The sequence below is a fragment of the Lissotriton vulgaris genome, chromosome 8 (genome assembly GCF_964263255.1).
Source record: "Lissotriton vulgaris chromosome 8, aLisVul1.2, whole genome shotgun sequence".
Taxonomy (NCBI): Eukaryota; Metazoa; Chordata; class Amphibia; order Caudata; family Salamandridae; genus Lissotriton; species Lissotriton vulgaris.
This window is the reverse complement of record NC_141696.1, coordinates 626,463,538-626,478,337: the sequence shown is the minus strand read 5'-3', so window position 1 is coordinate 626,478,337 and position 14,800 is coordinate 626,463,538. Positions and strand designations below refer to the sequence as shown.

At 47.6% G+C, this 14,800-nt stretch overlaps 1 protein-coding gene across 1 annotated transcript in view; it reads right to left on the bottom strand.

Moving 5' to 3' along the window:
- C8HXorf58 (chromosome 8 CXorf58 homolog) overlaps positions 1 to 14,800 on the bottom strand; it is a 767,449-nt gene that overhangs the window by 180,438 nt on the left and 572,211 nt on the right. Inside the window, exon 6 of the mRNA XM_086933357.1 lies at positions 3,752 to 3,883. Within this exon, the coding sequence (XP_086789483.1) occupies positions 3,752 to 3,883 (132 nt within the window). The remainder of the gene's footprint in view (positions 1 to 3,751; positions 3,884 to 14,800) is intronic.

Sequence of the window (14,800 nt, the reverse complement as noted above, 5' to 3'; positions counted from 1 at the left end):
GAGAAAATAGAAATTAAATCAGGAAGGGACAATCAAAAATTCTTATCCCAAAGGGAAGTCATGTTAATAAAAAATTTCAAACAATGGAGCCACTAGGACTCAATGATAAATTAGACATGGGGTGCTTTTTATAATTGAATATTTACAAATGTTATACAATTCACAGAACCACTACTGAGTCTTTAACTTGTAATGCCAACAAATCAGGATATGTATAAGTGTACATTGTTAACATGATAACTGAACTCTTTCAAGACAACTAACCAGTCATTGAATTCTGTTGTTTAAACAAATGTACACATTGAGCCGATTTTTAGAGCTATCTATGAATCAAGTATTAAGATAATTTATGCGCATACACGAACATATAGTTTTAAGTTTCAATCGCCTCAGCCGTAGAAGTAAAGCTTCGGTCATCCCCCACGTTTAATGATTACTTAGACCATATCCATTCTTTAAATAAAGGGAAATTACCACTATTAATTCATTTTTATGTAATCCACAGTTAATGGATTCGAAGAAAAGGGTTCGTAACCAAATTAAGAAATTCACTTTACTTCTTAAAAGTTCACACTGTTTTATCGTTTGGTTAGTACGCTGTATCATTCGCAGGTCTACTCTGCTATTTCCAGAGAGTAAAATCTCCTCTTTCAAAATGGCGACTCTATTTAACAATCAGTTTCAGTCTTCAGATAGAAGACAGTTAACACGGAAAGAAACGTGTTTATAAACCCCGCGAGATTTCAGTCTGCCGGATTTTCCGAACAGACCGAGAAAGAAACGAGCGATTACCTACTGAGAAACCCGCATTGAACCGGTAACGAACCACAAATTTGTACCTTTAGTACGGGGTTTAGGACCCACAGATTTAATAACTAGCCTCTGAACCCACCTATATTTAAACACACAGGTAGAAACCCATATGAAGGAAAACATTTTTTGAATAACCCGACGGCAAACGCTAGAAGGAACTCCTCTCTACCTTCTAAGGTACGACCAATCACAAACATTTATATATAACACTGTTTTCCCTATCTAAGTTTGAGTTGTGTATGTATTTAGAATAGCAACACAATACTATTTATTTATTCACAGCTTTTCGCATCCATAAGTGCATAAACGTGGCGTTACTTCACGGATACCAAACCAAACTAAAAGGTAAACTTTGAGAGCATTAAACATTAAAGTCACGACTATGAGCATAAAATCAGCGTTTCTCGCTAAATTGAAACAACATAAATAACTCCCGGTTAAGTCCCGGCGATAAATTTCAGCATCTTGATCATATAGTCGGTTATGATAGAGAAGTACGGTTTTCATAGAAAAGAAGAGGTAGACTCAGCTCTAATGCAATGTAACAAAAACGCAACATTTGTTAGAATTCAAGATTGAAGCTTGATAACCCTTGAGTGCACTACTATATAGATATTGAATGAATATGTTGAGAGACATGTTGACTAGTTAGAATATGTAGCTTCAATGGTTGATTTGAAGCCGAAATGTGACACTTGGTTATATGTGTAAATAAGAAAAAATGTGAAGCAACATAATTAATGATTAAAATGTATCTTATTCACAGAACGGCCCCCGAAGAAGGGACTGGGTCCTGAAATGCATCGGGCCAACCATTTCTCAACTGTTATGTGATAACTAGTTTTGGGATGTGTTAGAGTGTGAACAGTATCACACCAAAGATTCAATGTATAGGAAACAAATTCAAATTGAATAATTGATACATACATTTGAAATATGAAATAATGAAAAACTGAAAAAAGAAAAAAAGAAAATATGGTGAATAAAACCAAATGAAAATAATTTAAAATTGTGTGAAATTAGTTTTGAACTTGAATAGTAGTATAAGTAGCATGAGCTGTGCATCAGGTCAGGGAGTAAACTGTTTTTACTACTCTGAAACATCGCCAACTCTCTGGTGCCCTGAGATTGGAGCATTCCAGGTCCCTCACTAAACCAATAGCTCCTGTATTAGCGGTTTACAATGGAAAAGTGGTTAGTTCCACTTTATACGCGGTAGAAGTTTGGGGATCTGAGAACTTAAGGGGGATGTCAGCTTCAGAAAATGTATTTCTCAGGAATCTGATAAAACTACCACAGAGTACCCCCTTGAATCCCCTTCTCTATGACCTGGGTTTGTCCCCAATAGCCCTTATTGCCTCTTTACGTCCAGTTTTATATTGGAGGCGGCTCTGGACAACCCCAAAATTTGAGACGTACAGAAGGGGCCTGTTAGATATAACTAGAAGTGGTAATTCCCATAGAATTAAGTGGCTAGTACACATCAGGGGTGTTCTGATTGATCTGGGAATACGAGACTTGTGGGAAGACCCAACAAATGCAAGGTTCCCACCCAAGAAGTTTTTAAAGGACCAGTATTGGAAACTTGTGGCTGTTAAGATCTTCAGGACCACAGCTCCTTGTTCATTGACCGGTCTGTTTATGGATTTTAAGGAGGGACCGTACCTGGAAGACTTCTGGGATGTTATCTCAAAACCCTTAGATCGCAAACTTTACTTCCAACTGAGAATTGGAAGCCTACCTGTTAGGGCTTTTACTAGCAAGTGGTCTAGGGGGGACAAAGCCGGCTGTCCAGCATGCCCGGCCCTTTCAGAAACTGTTGGTCACTTATTATTTGAATGCCCAGCGTATGCGGCCCCACGACGAACATGGCTATGCCCAATGTGCAGGTTGCTGGGTACGGATAGCGGCCTGGCTGCAGTTAGAATAATACGTACCTGTACAAATATGACTGTATATGTAGCTGTGGCAAAATTTTTGAGGTGGGCATGGACTATCAGAAGCAGTTTGTTAATAGATTAACTTTCCCCCTGGTGATAATCAAATCCCTTTTGAGGTAATGTTAAATAATTCCTTATGTAAATATATTAGTATTATATCTCCTAAATTTTTAAAGGGAAAGAATGTGCTCATTTTTTAACCTTTTTTATTTGTTTTAAACTGTATTTCTATATGGATTTTATGCTTTTATGACAATCGTCGAATAAAGCTTGCTTGACTTGACTTGATTTTAAGGTAATGCACTGTGGAAAACATATTGAAGGTGCCACAAAGGATGTGAGGGATTGTTGTGAAAAATTGTAGATCTTACCTCAAAAGCCTTAAAGCGTCTAGTCCCATTGCCACCCAAAGTTTTTGGATTTTGGGACTGAAAAGGTAGCAGAAAACAGAAAAATCTAACAATGACAATGGGAAATATGTTTATACTCAAAGGCAAAAGTTAGAAACATAGGAAGGGTGAGTCATCCATTATCATTTTTTTAGCAACAATTATGTCAAGAGATTATATAGCGAATGGAGCACAGTCTTTAGATTTGATGCAGGTTGGATAATGACTAGCTAAGAAACAATACGTAGGCTTAACAAAACATATATCATAGAAAACAATAGGGAAAACAGAGATGAGTATAGAAAACACTGAATTAATTGTGGCGGCTAAACGGGTATAGAAGGTGTGCTTTTAAAGCAGGTTTGAAAATGGGAAGAGAAGAGAGAAGGCTCAGATCATCTTCAAGTAGGTTCCAGTAGTGTGGACTTAACAGATAGAATGATCAGAATCGTGACACTGCATAGTAAGGATTAGAACTCCTCAGGGCAGATGCTAAAAACTAAGAATATGTTTATTTCTAGATCTAAAGAGATTAGCATGAAAGAAAATTATTTCAATGTATTATTTTTAGCATTACACAATATGTAAACATATTTAAAAGGTTCCTACTTGCATATAATCCTTCATGGTTGCTATGTCTATTAAATCTGTTATTTTTTGTTTCTGGTGCAGTAGTTGATCACCTATCATTTGGCTGTAAAACATCCGGTGTCCCATCAATTTACAGGCATCAGCGGCTGCCTAAAAAAGAAAGAGAAATGACAATTACTTGGAAAACATACTTTACAGCTGCAGACAAACAGTAGGGTATTTTGGATGACTGGCATCTGGATCTAAAATATAACTCTCGCAGCCCTACAAAGCTGTTTGATCCCACGGTGCCACACAGTTGGCACTAGGCTCAGCTTTGCAGATCTTCCTAGTTGCTTGCTGCCTCCTGTGTCTGTTCCTGCTGCCCCCTGCGTCTCCTCCCTCTGCCAATTACAGCCTTACCTATAATGCAGCAGTGGAAAGAACAGTTGCAGCTTTTCAGGAGACTGTGGAGGTGAGCAATGGCAGAACATCTCTGGTCTCAACTTTCTTGGGAAGTAGGTCAACACAGCCATAGACCTCGTCATGCTTCCTTGTGTGTCTGAGGTTATTTCTAATACGGTGTGCACGTGTGGCGGCTGGCATGTAGAAGGGTGGTGAGGCGGGAGGGGCCAAAAATAAAAGTAAAGAAAGAAAGATCAAATATTCCCACTTGCCTTCTATGCACAATGTCCTCTTCCTCGCTTGGGTCTTCTCCAGGCAGGCAGTCTCCAGGAAACTGCAGTAACTAATCCTGGCGCTGCTCTCATGCTGCGTGAGGGCAGCGCCAGGATTGGAGGGAGCGGCCTCTCTCGCCACTCCTGAGGGCACTGAAGCCCTATCCTGTCTCTAACCCAGCTGAGTAAGAGAGGTTTACGCTGCATATGCCTGGCTTGCTCTCACAAAAAGCCCAGCCAAACAGGCATGCACACTTTAAACCTAAGCGCCCTGACTATCACTGCTTTCTGCTGCTGCCTGGCTGGCTGAGGCAGACAGCCCCGCCCACCCGACCTGATGCTTGGCTCAGGATTTCAAAAAGCAAAATGGTAATTTAATACTCTTATATTTTTCTACCCCTGGGGGCATTTTTTTGTGGGATGGCGCTACTCTGGTGTGTGCAAACATCACCTTAAACACACAAAACCTTCTTGGCCCAACTCCTCCTTTGTAGATTGACTAATTCACATCGTTATAAAGGACTCTGAGTGGGCAGTTATTTACCTCACAACCAGTTAACTGTCTTTGGGGAAACACTGTATCCAGGCTCCTGATTTCAGCCTTCCTAGAAAAAACAGGAACTGACTGATGCTTTTCTAGTCTTCTTTGCTTCCTACCATTATCCTCTCAGCTATTAGCTTTTGTTTTTATCACCTTATACTACTATATGCTCCTCGAAGGATTTTCACCTCAAACTGTGGTGCTGTAAACTACTGTAGAAGATTATTCATTTCATATTAGATTCTATGTTGGAGTACCTTGTTCGGGGCTGCATCAGAGGCTGAGCTTTCATAAAATACTGTTGACGAAAGACAGAATTTAGCTTAGATAGATTAGTTCTGAACCAGGCTTCCCCAAGAAGCAGCTCATGAGCCACTGGTAGCTCTCGACCTGTAAGTAACTCTCTTGTGTGCAGCCCACCCTACTAAATTAGAAGCTTTGCTTGGTTTAGTAATATATGTATAAAAAAATGTAAAGCATGTATTTGAGATGAAAATGTATGTATTGTCAGAACTCATTAGCTGATGTTTGGAGAATAATAGTTGAATCTCGAAAATATATTCAGAGCCGGCTGATATTTGAAAGGTCATTCATGCAGTGCTGGGGAGGTCTATCACTAATATTACAGTGTCTGATGAAATTAGGTGAGCACAGATCGTAGTTTTGCATGTGATGGCCACAAATATAATCTTACACTGTTACGACAACAATAATATTTTAGTAGCTCAGAATGATTTTCATTGAACATAAGTAGCTCTTATTGCATTTAGGGCCGGGTTTAGATCTTGGTGGTAAAGGACCAACAGTCGCTTTTTCGACTGATTCCCCCCCGCCGACTTGGCAGTCCACCCACCCCCCTATGTTGGCCGGTCCATGGGTGAAAGACCACCAGAGTCCGTCAGGAATCTTCACCTGCCTCAACGGTGCCATACTCCGAAGCAGCTGGTGGCAGGAGTAGAGCAATGGATTTAGTGGAGCTAACTATGATGTGCCTTTCTGTTGAGGCAACTGTGGCAGGAATACCTCCTACTTTGATTTGGCGGAATTGAAGGAAATGGGGTAAAAACATACCTTTTTTCTGTTTTCCTTCCGTTTATGTCTAGTGCCCCATCGTCCAAGTCCCACCTTTGCTGCCCCAACTCCACCACAACACCAAAAGACTCCGTTGTCGCCGGGATCTAAGGTAAACCACGTGTACAATTGTCCTACTATGATTTGAGTGTTGACAATTGCTGTTGCAAAAACCACAGTTGATGGACAGAATGCAGAACAATGTCGTACATTCACCCCAGTACAGAGATCTGGGCCTAAATCCATCGTTTTTTTGCACTCCACACCACCCCAGTTCCGACATGGCCATATGCAAATCAGTCTGACCCTGTGCCTCATGGGAACAGTCCAGCCCGAACAGCCAAGCCATGCCTTCCCTGGACTGGAAAACAAGCTTCCGAGGACCGGTTTTTGGCATTCCAGCCGTCTTCAGCCCGGCTTGCTTGAATCCAGTGGTGTGGAGAGCATGGGACTCACGTCTGAGCATACCCATCCATTTTGTTTGACAATTGCTGTTGCCCCATGTATCTTTTACATTGCTCTTACATGCATTATTTTTCTTATGTGTAATGCAGTAGTGTTTATTTTCCTACTGATCAATGTAAAGTGAAGATACCTGCATTGGCACTTAAAAAAAAATACCGCCCTCTCCCACTAGGAGATGGCCAGGCAGTAAATTGCGACTCCTAGTTACAAGTATTTCAGAGCAGGACACGCTGAAATACACCTTGTGCAGCCACACGCCCCTGGTGTTGCTGGTGCTTCGGGAAACTTCAGGGACAAGCCGCACTTATCAAGCGCTCCTGCCAAGAGGCAGCCAGGTGGTAACCTTCGACCCCTAGTAAAGCACAGCAGATAGAGCGCTGGCCTGAGCAAAGGCTAGGCGTTACAGACAATGCCTGCTGCACATGGAATAAGGACATGTGCAGCGGGAGTTGGGCCCTCAAGGAAATGTTGCATGTTATTTATGATTAGGAAAAAATGAAAAAAAAGTTTCATGTGTAGCTATGTTTTTTATTTTTTTTAAACAGATTTTATTTGCCAAAATATCACACATGGCGCAGATCTCTGAGCCCCAGAGACACCTGTTGCATGCAAGATACAGATTGAATTTGACCATTTTCCATAAGAACAAGAGAATATGAAGGGCAATACAAATAAAATCAAACCCGCAGAACAACAACCCCCCACCCCCACACACTGCCATGTATTCCAGAGCAACATATCTCGTAGACGAACTGCCATTGTACAATATAAGACATCATTGACCATAAACAATTGTCCTGCCCAAGGGCCATAATCGGATCACAAATCAGAATAAAACAGAAAAGGAAAAACGAATAACAAAAGATATAGAGGTCCCCTGGGGTCTCACCTCTGATCGCCCTGGGGCTGCTCAAGTTCCAGGCCCCGATAGTCAGCCCAGTGCCTCCAGATCTTATAATGCTTCCAGGGACATCCCCTGGCCTTAAATACCGGGATCTCCAGGCCCATACAAAAGTCTAGCCCGTTTTCCGTGCGGAAATCGAGGAAGCGACCTCTGCCTTCCAGGCCCTATCTATATCTCTCTTCGCAAGGGTAAAGCCCAGGATCAAAATATGGAGCTTGTAGATATTGCCCCCAATCCCTTCCATCAGATGCAGGAGGACTAACTGCAGTGAGTTGGGAATCTCCCATCCCAACACTTCAGAGAGACAGGCCAGCACCCCCCTCCAGAACCTTGCCAGTGCCGTGCAGTGCCAGATAGTAGGTAACAAAGTCCCATCCTCATGGTTACAGTGGAGACACACTGGAGAGGCCACCAAGCCTGCCCTCCAGAGCCTAGCACTAGTATAGTAAACTCTGTGGAGGTACTTAAATTGAATGAGCCGTAACCTCATTGCGATGACTGCCCCAAGCGGCGATGCCAGAGCCTCCGTCCAGTCCTCCTCTTCCATCTGACCCACAATGCCTCCCAGGCCTCCCTTAAGCGTTGTAATGAATGGGGAACAGGGTGTTACTAGGGACAGATAGTTTTGGAGATTTTGTGATCAAGGACGTCCCCATAAAGACTTTGACCTCCACTGGGCTGAACTTCGGCAGGGACTCCAAGCCCTTCAGGTAGGTAGAAATAGTGTGCCTGAACTGTAAGTACTTGAAGAACTGGGCTTTCAGCATCTGAAAGTCTTTCAGGATATCCTGAAAGGACTTCAAGATCGGACCCCGCATAACGTCACCCAAGGTGGAAATCCCAATATTATCCCAAACACGAAACCCATGTAGGGACGCTAATTGTGGAAAGCGACCATTATGCCAAAGCGGAGTCTCCTGAGTCAGTTTGTTCCACCAACCCATCTTCCGTAGATCCTGCCTCCAGATTTAAAAGCCAATCCGTGTGGCAGATGGTAGCAAACGTCACAATGGGGTGGAGTAAAGAATTGTATGTAGAGTATGATCCCCATGCACCGTCGCTCAACAGCATATGCCGGGTCTGCCCTATCCCCATACCACCACTCATTCAAGACGAGCAGGTGCAACGCCATATAATAAGACCAAATAACTGAGGTGGCCAGTCCCCCGCAATACGTAGATTGGAAATCGGTTCGTAACGCCACCCTGGCCGCCCCACTGTCCCAAACAAACTGTCCCAAGGCCGCATTCCTCTGACGAAACCACCGCGGGGGGATCGGATAGGGATGATTCTGCAATTTGTAAGGAAGGCGCGGGAGGGAGACCATTTTAAAAATGGCTGAACGGCCATAAATAGATAAGGGCAAGTGAAACCAGGTCTTAATATCCTCACGCACAGGGTACCATACGGGTGCAAAGTACACCCCCAAATATTTCAGACCCCATGGACCACCTGCACTGATGAAGCCCAAGCACCGAGCGCGCCCCCGTCTCCCAGGACCCACAACGTGGATTTCCGAGGGTTCACATACAATCCCGAGATTTCTCTGAATATCTGCATTATGCGCAGCAGCCGGGTCCCGTCCTATCTAAGTTGGTGAGAAAGACATCATCGGCATACAGAGCTATGCAGTCAGACAATCTGTGCGCCCATTCAAAGCAGGACACCTGGGCTTCCATCCTCAACCAGGCGGCCAGGGGCTCCATTGCTAATGCAAAAAAATAAGGGGATAGCGGACAACCCTGCCTAGTGCCCCGCCCAATGGGAAATGTAGAGGAAACAAAGCCTGCAACCAGCATCGATGCCGTTAAATCTGTGTACAGCAGAGTTAAATATGACAAAAACCGGCGTCCAAAGTTCAGACGTCGCAGAAGGGCGAACAAATAGAACCAGCTCTAAGAGTCAAAGGGCCCGATGTAGGTAAATCCCATTTACCGAATTTGAAATACCGAATTTTACCGATTCGGTATTTCAAAATCGGTAAATGGGATGTAGGTCCCAACATCTGGAATCGTTACCGATTCCTTACAAATTCGGTATTTACTGATTCGGTAAATACCGAATCGGTATTTGCTATTGAATCCTATGGGCCTTTGAAGCCCATAGGATTAAAGTCAAATACCGAATCGGTATTTACCGAATCGGTAAATACCGAATTTGGCAAGGGTGCAGGGGGTGTCACTTTGACACCCTCTAGCACCCCCAAAACGGGCATGTGTGCAATGTGGCACACAGACATGCCCTAAGGGCACGTCTGTCTGTCACATGGCACATGTGTACATGCACAGATGTGCATGTACACAGGAATCAGTATTTTACCATGGATTTGTATTCCATGGTAAAATACCGATTCTGTAAGCCATGTGCTGATGGAACATTGGCTACCTACATTGCATTTTCGGTAATTTTACCAAATCGTTATCATTACCGAATCGGTAAATATTACCGATTCGGTAAATTTACCGATTCGGTAATGATAACGATTCGGTAAAATTACCGAAAATGTGCCCCTACATCTCGATAGCCCTTTACCGATCGGAAACGGCCGAAAATCGGTATTTTCGGCCGATTCCGATCGGTAAAGCGCTACCTACATCGGGCCCATAAGCCCTATCCATGTCCGCCAACAACAGAGCTGCCCGCACCCCCAGTCCCCGGACCTTTGCCACCGTAACATAAGCCTGTCGAATATTATGGCGGGTCACCCGTTTGGGCATGAACCCAGCCTGATCCAAATGTACGAGTGAGGCTATATGGGGCCGGAGACGGTTCGCTAAAGCCTTGGCCAATATCTTGGCCTCGACGTTTAGGAGGGAGATGGGGCGATATGAGGCGTGGTGCTCGGGTGGTCTGCCGGGCTTGTGAAAGACTACTACCTCCGTGTGTCTCCAGTCCTCGGGCAGTCTCCCCCTGTCCCTAGCCTCCTCCACTACCTTGCGATAGTGGGGCCCCAATTGCAGAAAATATTTTTTGAAGAATTCGCTTGGGAAGCCATTTGGGCCAGGAGCCATGCCGGGAATCAGATCCCCCCAAAGCCATCCCCAATTCCTCCTCAGTAAGTGGGCATTCCAACTCCTCTCACACTTCATCTGAGAGTGCCTTAGGCGGGAGGTCATCTAAGAATCGACCGATGACTTCTGCTGACAGGCATTCTGCGGGGGCGTACAGGTCAGCGTAATACTCAGCGAAATTTCCAGCAATAGCCGACACATCAGAAAGGGGTAGCCCCTCCGACCTCACAATAACTGGTAGAACCTGGGGGCGACCCCTGACTCAGCTTACTAGATTTATCGCTCTACTGATAAATCTTGCTACAGGTAGCCAACCACACCTGGCGAGCCTCATTGAGAAGGACATGGGAGTACTCCTGCTGTGACAGCAGCAGCTGGCGACGCGCCTGTCTCCCTCCCTTGCCCCCACTGTGCACCTCCAGTTCAAGGATAGCAGCCTCCTTCAATACCAAGGCCTCTCTTTGTAACTTACAGAATGCCACACAAAAAGAAATGTCCACCCCACAAACTGTGGGCTTCATTGCCTCCCACAGGGTGGCGGCCCCCCGAACCGAGCCTACGTTGATCGTCAAGTACTGATCTATGGCATCCTCCAATCGTTCCCTGAAATCCTCCTTGTGGAGGTTCCATGTTGAGAGACGCCACCTGAAGGGCCCACGGGCCCCACCGACCCCTATAGTAAGGGCCACTGATGAATGATCTGAGAGCCCCCGAGGGAGAATATCGGCAGCCACTACCCTACAGTCAAATGCCCTAGGAACAAATAAATAGTCGAGGCGGGAGAAGGAATCATGAACTGCAGAAAGATAAGTGTAGCCCTGCGTTGTACCATGTAGCCTATGCCAGGGATCAACCCAATTGAGACCCGTCACCAGGGAATATAATTTAGTGGGGTGTCGGCCCTCTAATTGACCCCCTGGCTTACATCGATCCCTGGCCATATCCATCACGTCATTACAGTCGCCGCCAACAACCGCCAGGCCCTCAGGTATGTCTGCCCATATGGTCATAATTTTCTCCACCAGCCCCCAGGACAGAGGAGGGGGGGGTGTAAACATTCCCCAGAACTAAGGTATCTCCACCTACCGTACCCTGCACGAACAGGTATCTGCCCTGTATATCCCCCCATGACTTAACATGTGTGTATGCAACTCTACGATGTATTAGAATAGCAACCCCCGGGATCCCCTGACAATCCCCGAGTGAAAGACATGGACGAACCCAAAGCACTGGAAATACAACACCCCTGGTCGTGGGATGACCCATAAGCCCCAATATTCTCGGGAGGACCTGCTTGCCCTCCGCTCTCAGGCCCCTTGCGCGCCTCATTTCTGGCGTCTAGACATCTCAGCTACCAGATGCAATAAATGCGGTTTTAGAACTACAGAGGACACATCAACTACCTTAGAGTCTTCCCAACCTACAAGCCTAAATGTCTACAGCCTGAACTGCAGGTCCCTCGTGAGACACCATGAGGATGTATTTCAGTTGCTTCTAGACAGGTCCCCTGACATACTTTTCCTTACGGAGACATGGCTCACCAATGATGAGACTGCCATCCCTGCCCTGGCCCTTCCGCCAGGCTACTCTATGTACATTCAGAATAGGTTTAAAGGTAGAGGGGGTGGGCTAGCTGTGACAGCTAATTCTACCTTTGGGGGGCGTGGCCAAGATGGCGGGGTGAGCAGACGCTTCTTCCCGCAGCTCCTCCGGCCCGACTAGGCCCGAGCCCTTTATCGACAGCTTCTCTCCCTCCGCTGGAGCTCAGCGGCCGCGAGGAGGGTGGCAGAGACCTTGGTGTATGTACAGGTGTTAAAATTGGGTCCCAAGTGCCGTTGTAGAAGACTACTTGAGCGATGGCGAATTGACTGCGGAGCACCACTGAGCCGAGGCGGCGCGAGTTGCCGGACGCAGGGTCCTGGGCGAGCCTTGGCACGGGTGCTTCGGCTGAAACGGCGTGGCGTCTGTTTGCCTCCTTGCTGTGGTTCCGTGCCTTTGAAGCTGAAGCTGGTGAGCCGGACGGACAGCCTGCGAGGGATGCCGCGGGGAGGAGCGGTCGCTGCCTGAGCATAGTACCATTCGAGACCGCGGCTGCGGCCTGGTACGCCACGCGCTCCCCGGTCCTGTATGAAGTTTGGAGAGAAGTACGGAACGGGGAGGCAGGACGCTCGGCCCTCCTACGGATCGAGGGGCCCCGGAGGGGTCTTATCGTTGTGGCCCGGAGACTGTATGCAACCCGCACAGTGGCCATTGGAGTCGGAGGGTCTTCTTGGAGAAGCCTAGCCGCCATTTTGTCCCCGAGAAGGCGACGGAGGCGATCCCCTGAGGTAGCGGCTTGGGTTGCCACGCGCCCCCCGGCCCCGAGCGGAACGCCTAGCAAAGGTCCGGTTCGGTTGGTGGTGCCACGGACCGGGAGATCTCTGTGCTGGCCGGCGGTCTGGACATTGGTCGGAGAAGTAGGAGGGTCTTTACAGTGGCGCCCGGCCGCCATTTTGTTCTCGACGGTACGGAACACTCGACGGCCCTGCTAGACCGGAGCCCACCTCGATCGCACATGGTCCATAAGGGGAGACCCAGCAACACCGTGAACTGCTGTCTGCGGCCTTGAATTACATCTTCCATTGAGCGGCGTGCCGTGGTCCACGGTGTGCAAATGGCGACCGGCCGGAACGTGAAGAAAGGGGATCGCACGCTCCCGGACATGCTCAGCAGGGCCCAACAACAGCGTGATAGAGCGCAGCCGTCCCGAGCTCTTCCAGAAACTCGGGAGAACCGGCTGGAGGGGAGCCCCCGGTCACAAGATCTTTCATGGAGGCCCTATTTAGTTCGCTTAAAGAAGACTTTCAGATACTGAAGCAGGAAGTGGCCAGCGAGGTGCGCGAGGTTCGCAGTGAGGTGGAGGGCCTTGGTGAGTGGATGGAAACGGTGGAGACAGCGGCCAATCGGAGAGATGAGGAGATTGTCCTCCTGCAACAGGAGGTACTCCGCCTCAGGGAACAGCATGTGAACCTCCAAGCACACAATGAAGACCTGGAGAACAGGTCGAGACGGAACAACATACGGGTCCGGGGAGTCCCGTCCGATGAAGAGGGAGCTGATGTTACTGGCTACCTGAGGGACATGTTCAGAGAGATCCTGGGTGAGCCAGCGGACTTCCCGATCTGGATTGATAGAGCCCACAGGGTCGGCCGCCAGCGACAATCGGCGGCGCCTCCACCGGACATCTTGGCCTACCTTCCTGATTTCCTCGTAAAGGAGCGCATAATGGCGGAGGCCCGCAAGAAGCAACCGCTGACCTTCCGTGGACGCCCGTCGCGCTGTTTCAAGACTTGTCTGCCATCACGTTGCAAAAACGCTAGGCCTTCAAGATTGCGACGGACTTTCTGAGGGAGCATGAAACACCATACTCTTGGGGGCATCCCTTCCGCCTTATCTTTCGCTGGAACGGCGTGATGCACCAAATGCGCTACTTGCAGGACGTATGTGGGGTACTGGGTCTCACAGCGACGGAGGAGGATGGAGCGATGCCGGGCCAGAGACGCTCAGAGCGAGGAGGACGACGGCGGACGGCGAGAAGGAGATCGGTGGCTAGCGCTGGGAGGCCGGATTCACCTACCATCAGAGCGGAAATGGCCAACGCGTTGAGAGAGGCGGCCAGGGACTCTGCTGCCACGAACGGTGTTGCCTTGACGGCGTAGAAACGCTGCGGGGGGAGAAGGACATAGCTTCTGAGGATAGCAGGTTTGGGGCTGGAGGGGGGTTGGGGGGGAGGCGGGAAGAACGAGTGGCCGGACATCCACTTTACGTACTTTCCACGGATTTGTCCGTTTTGGGACATGACCGGGACATTGGGCTGTTTGAATTTGGGTTGGGGGTTGGCCAGTTGCCACGGGGTTGGTTCGGGGGAAGTTGGGAGAGGTTGGGGGAAAGGGGGGAATCGTCCAGTGTCTTACATACTATTGCCTTATTTCACTTCAGCTCCCCTGCGCTGCCGTCCCGTGCCCCACCCTGCCAGATTGGGTGCCCGCTGCTTAGCGCACACTGGCCTTCAGGACTATGGCGACACTTAAAGTAGTAACCCTTAATGTTAAGGGACTGAACAATCCAGTTAAACGGAGGGCAGTCTTGTCTTTGTTGGAGGGGACACAAGCAGACATTTGTCTCCTGCAGGAAACCCACTTGTTAACACAGGACTGTCATAGAATGCGCTCTCGCAAATTTCCCACACAGTTTTTCTCTTCCACTACCTCTAAGAAAGCGGGGGTGGCCATATTGATAGCAAGTTCCTTCAGGGGGGAGGTGCTGTACAAGCTCGCAGAACAAAAGGGGAGGCTGTTGGCGTACCGCCTTAAGCTGGGAGATGTGACGTTCACTATTGGCTCTTTGTACAGCCCGAACGACCACCAAGAGAGCTTTCTA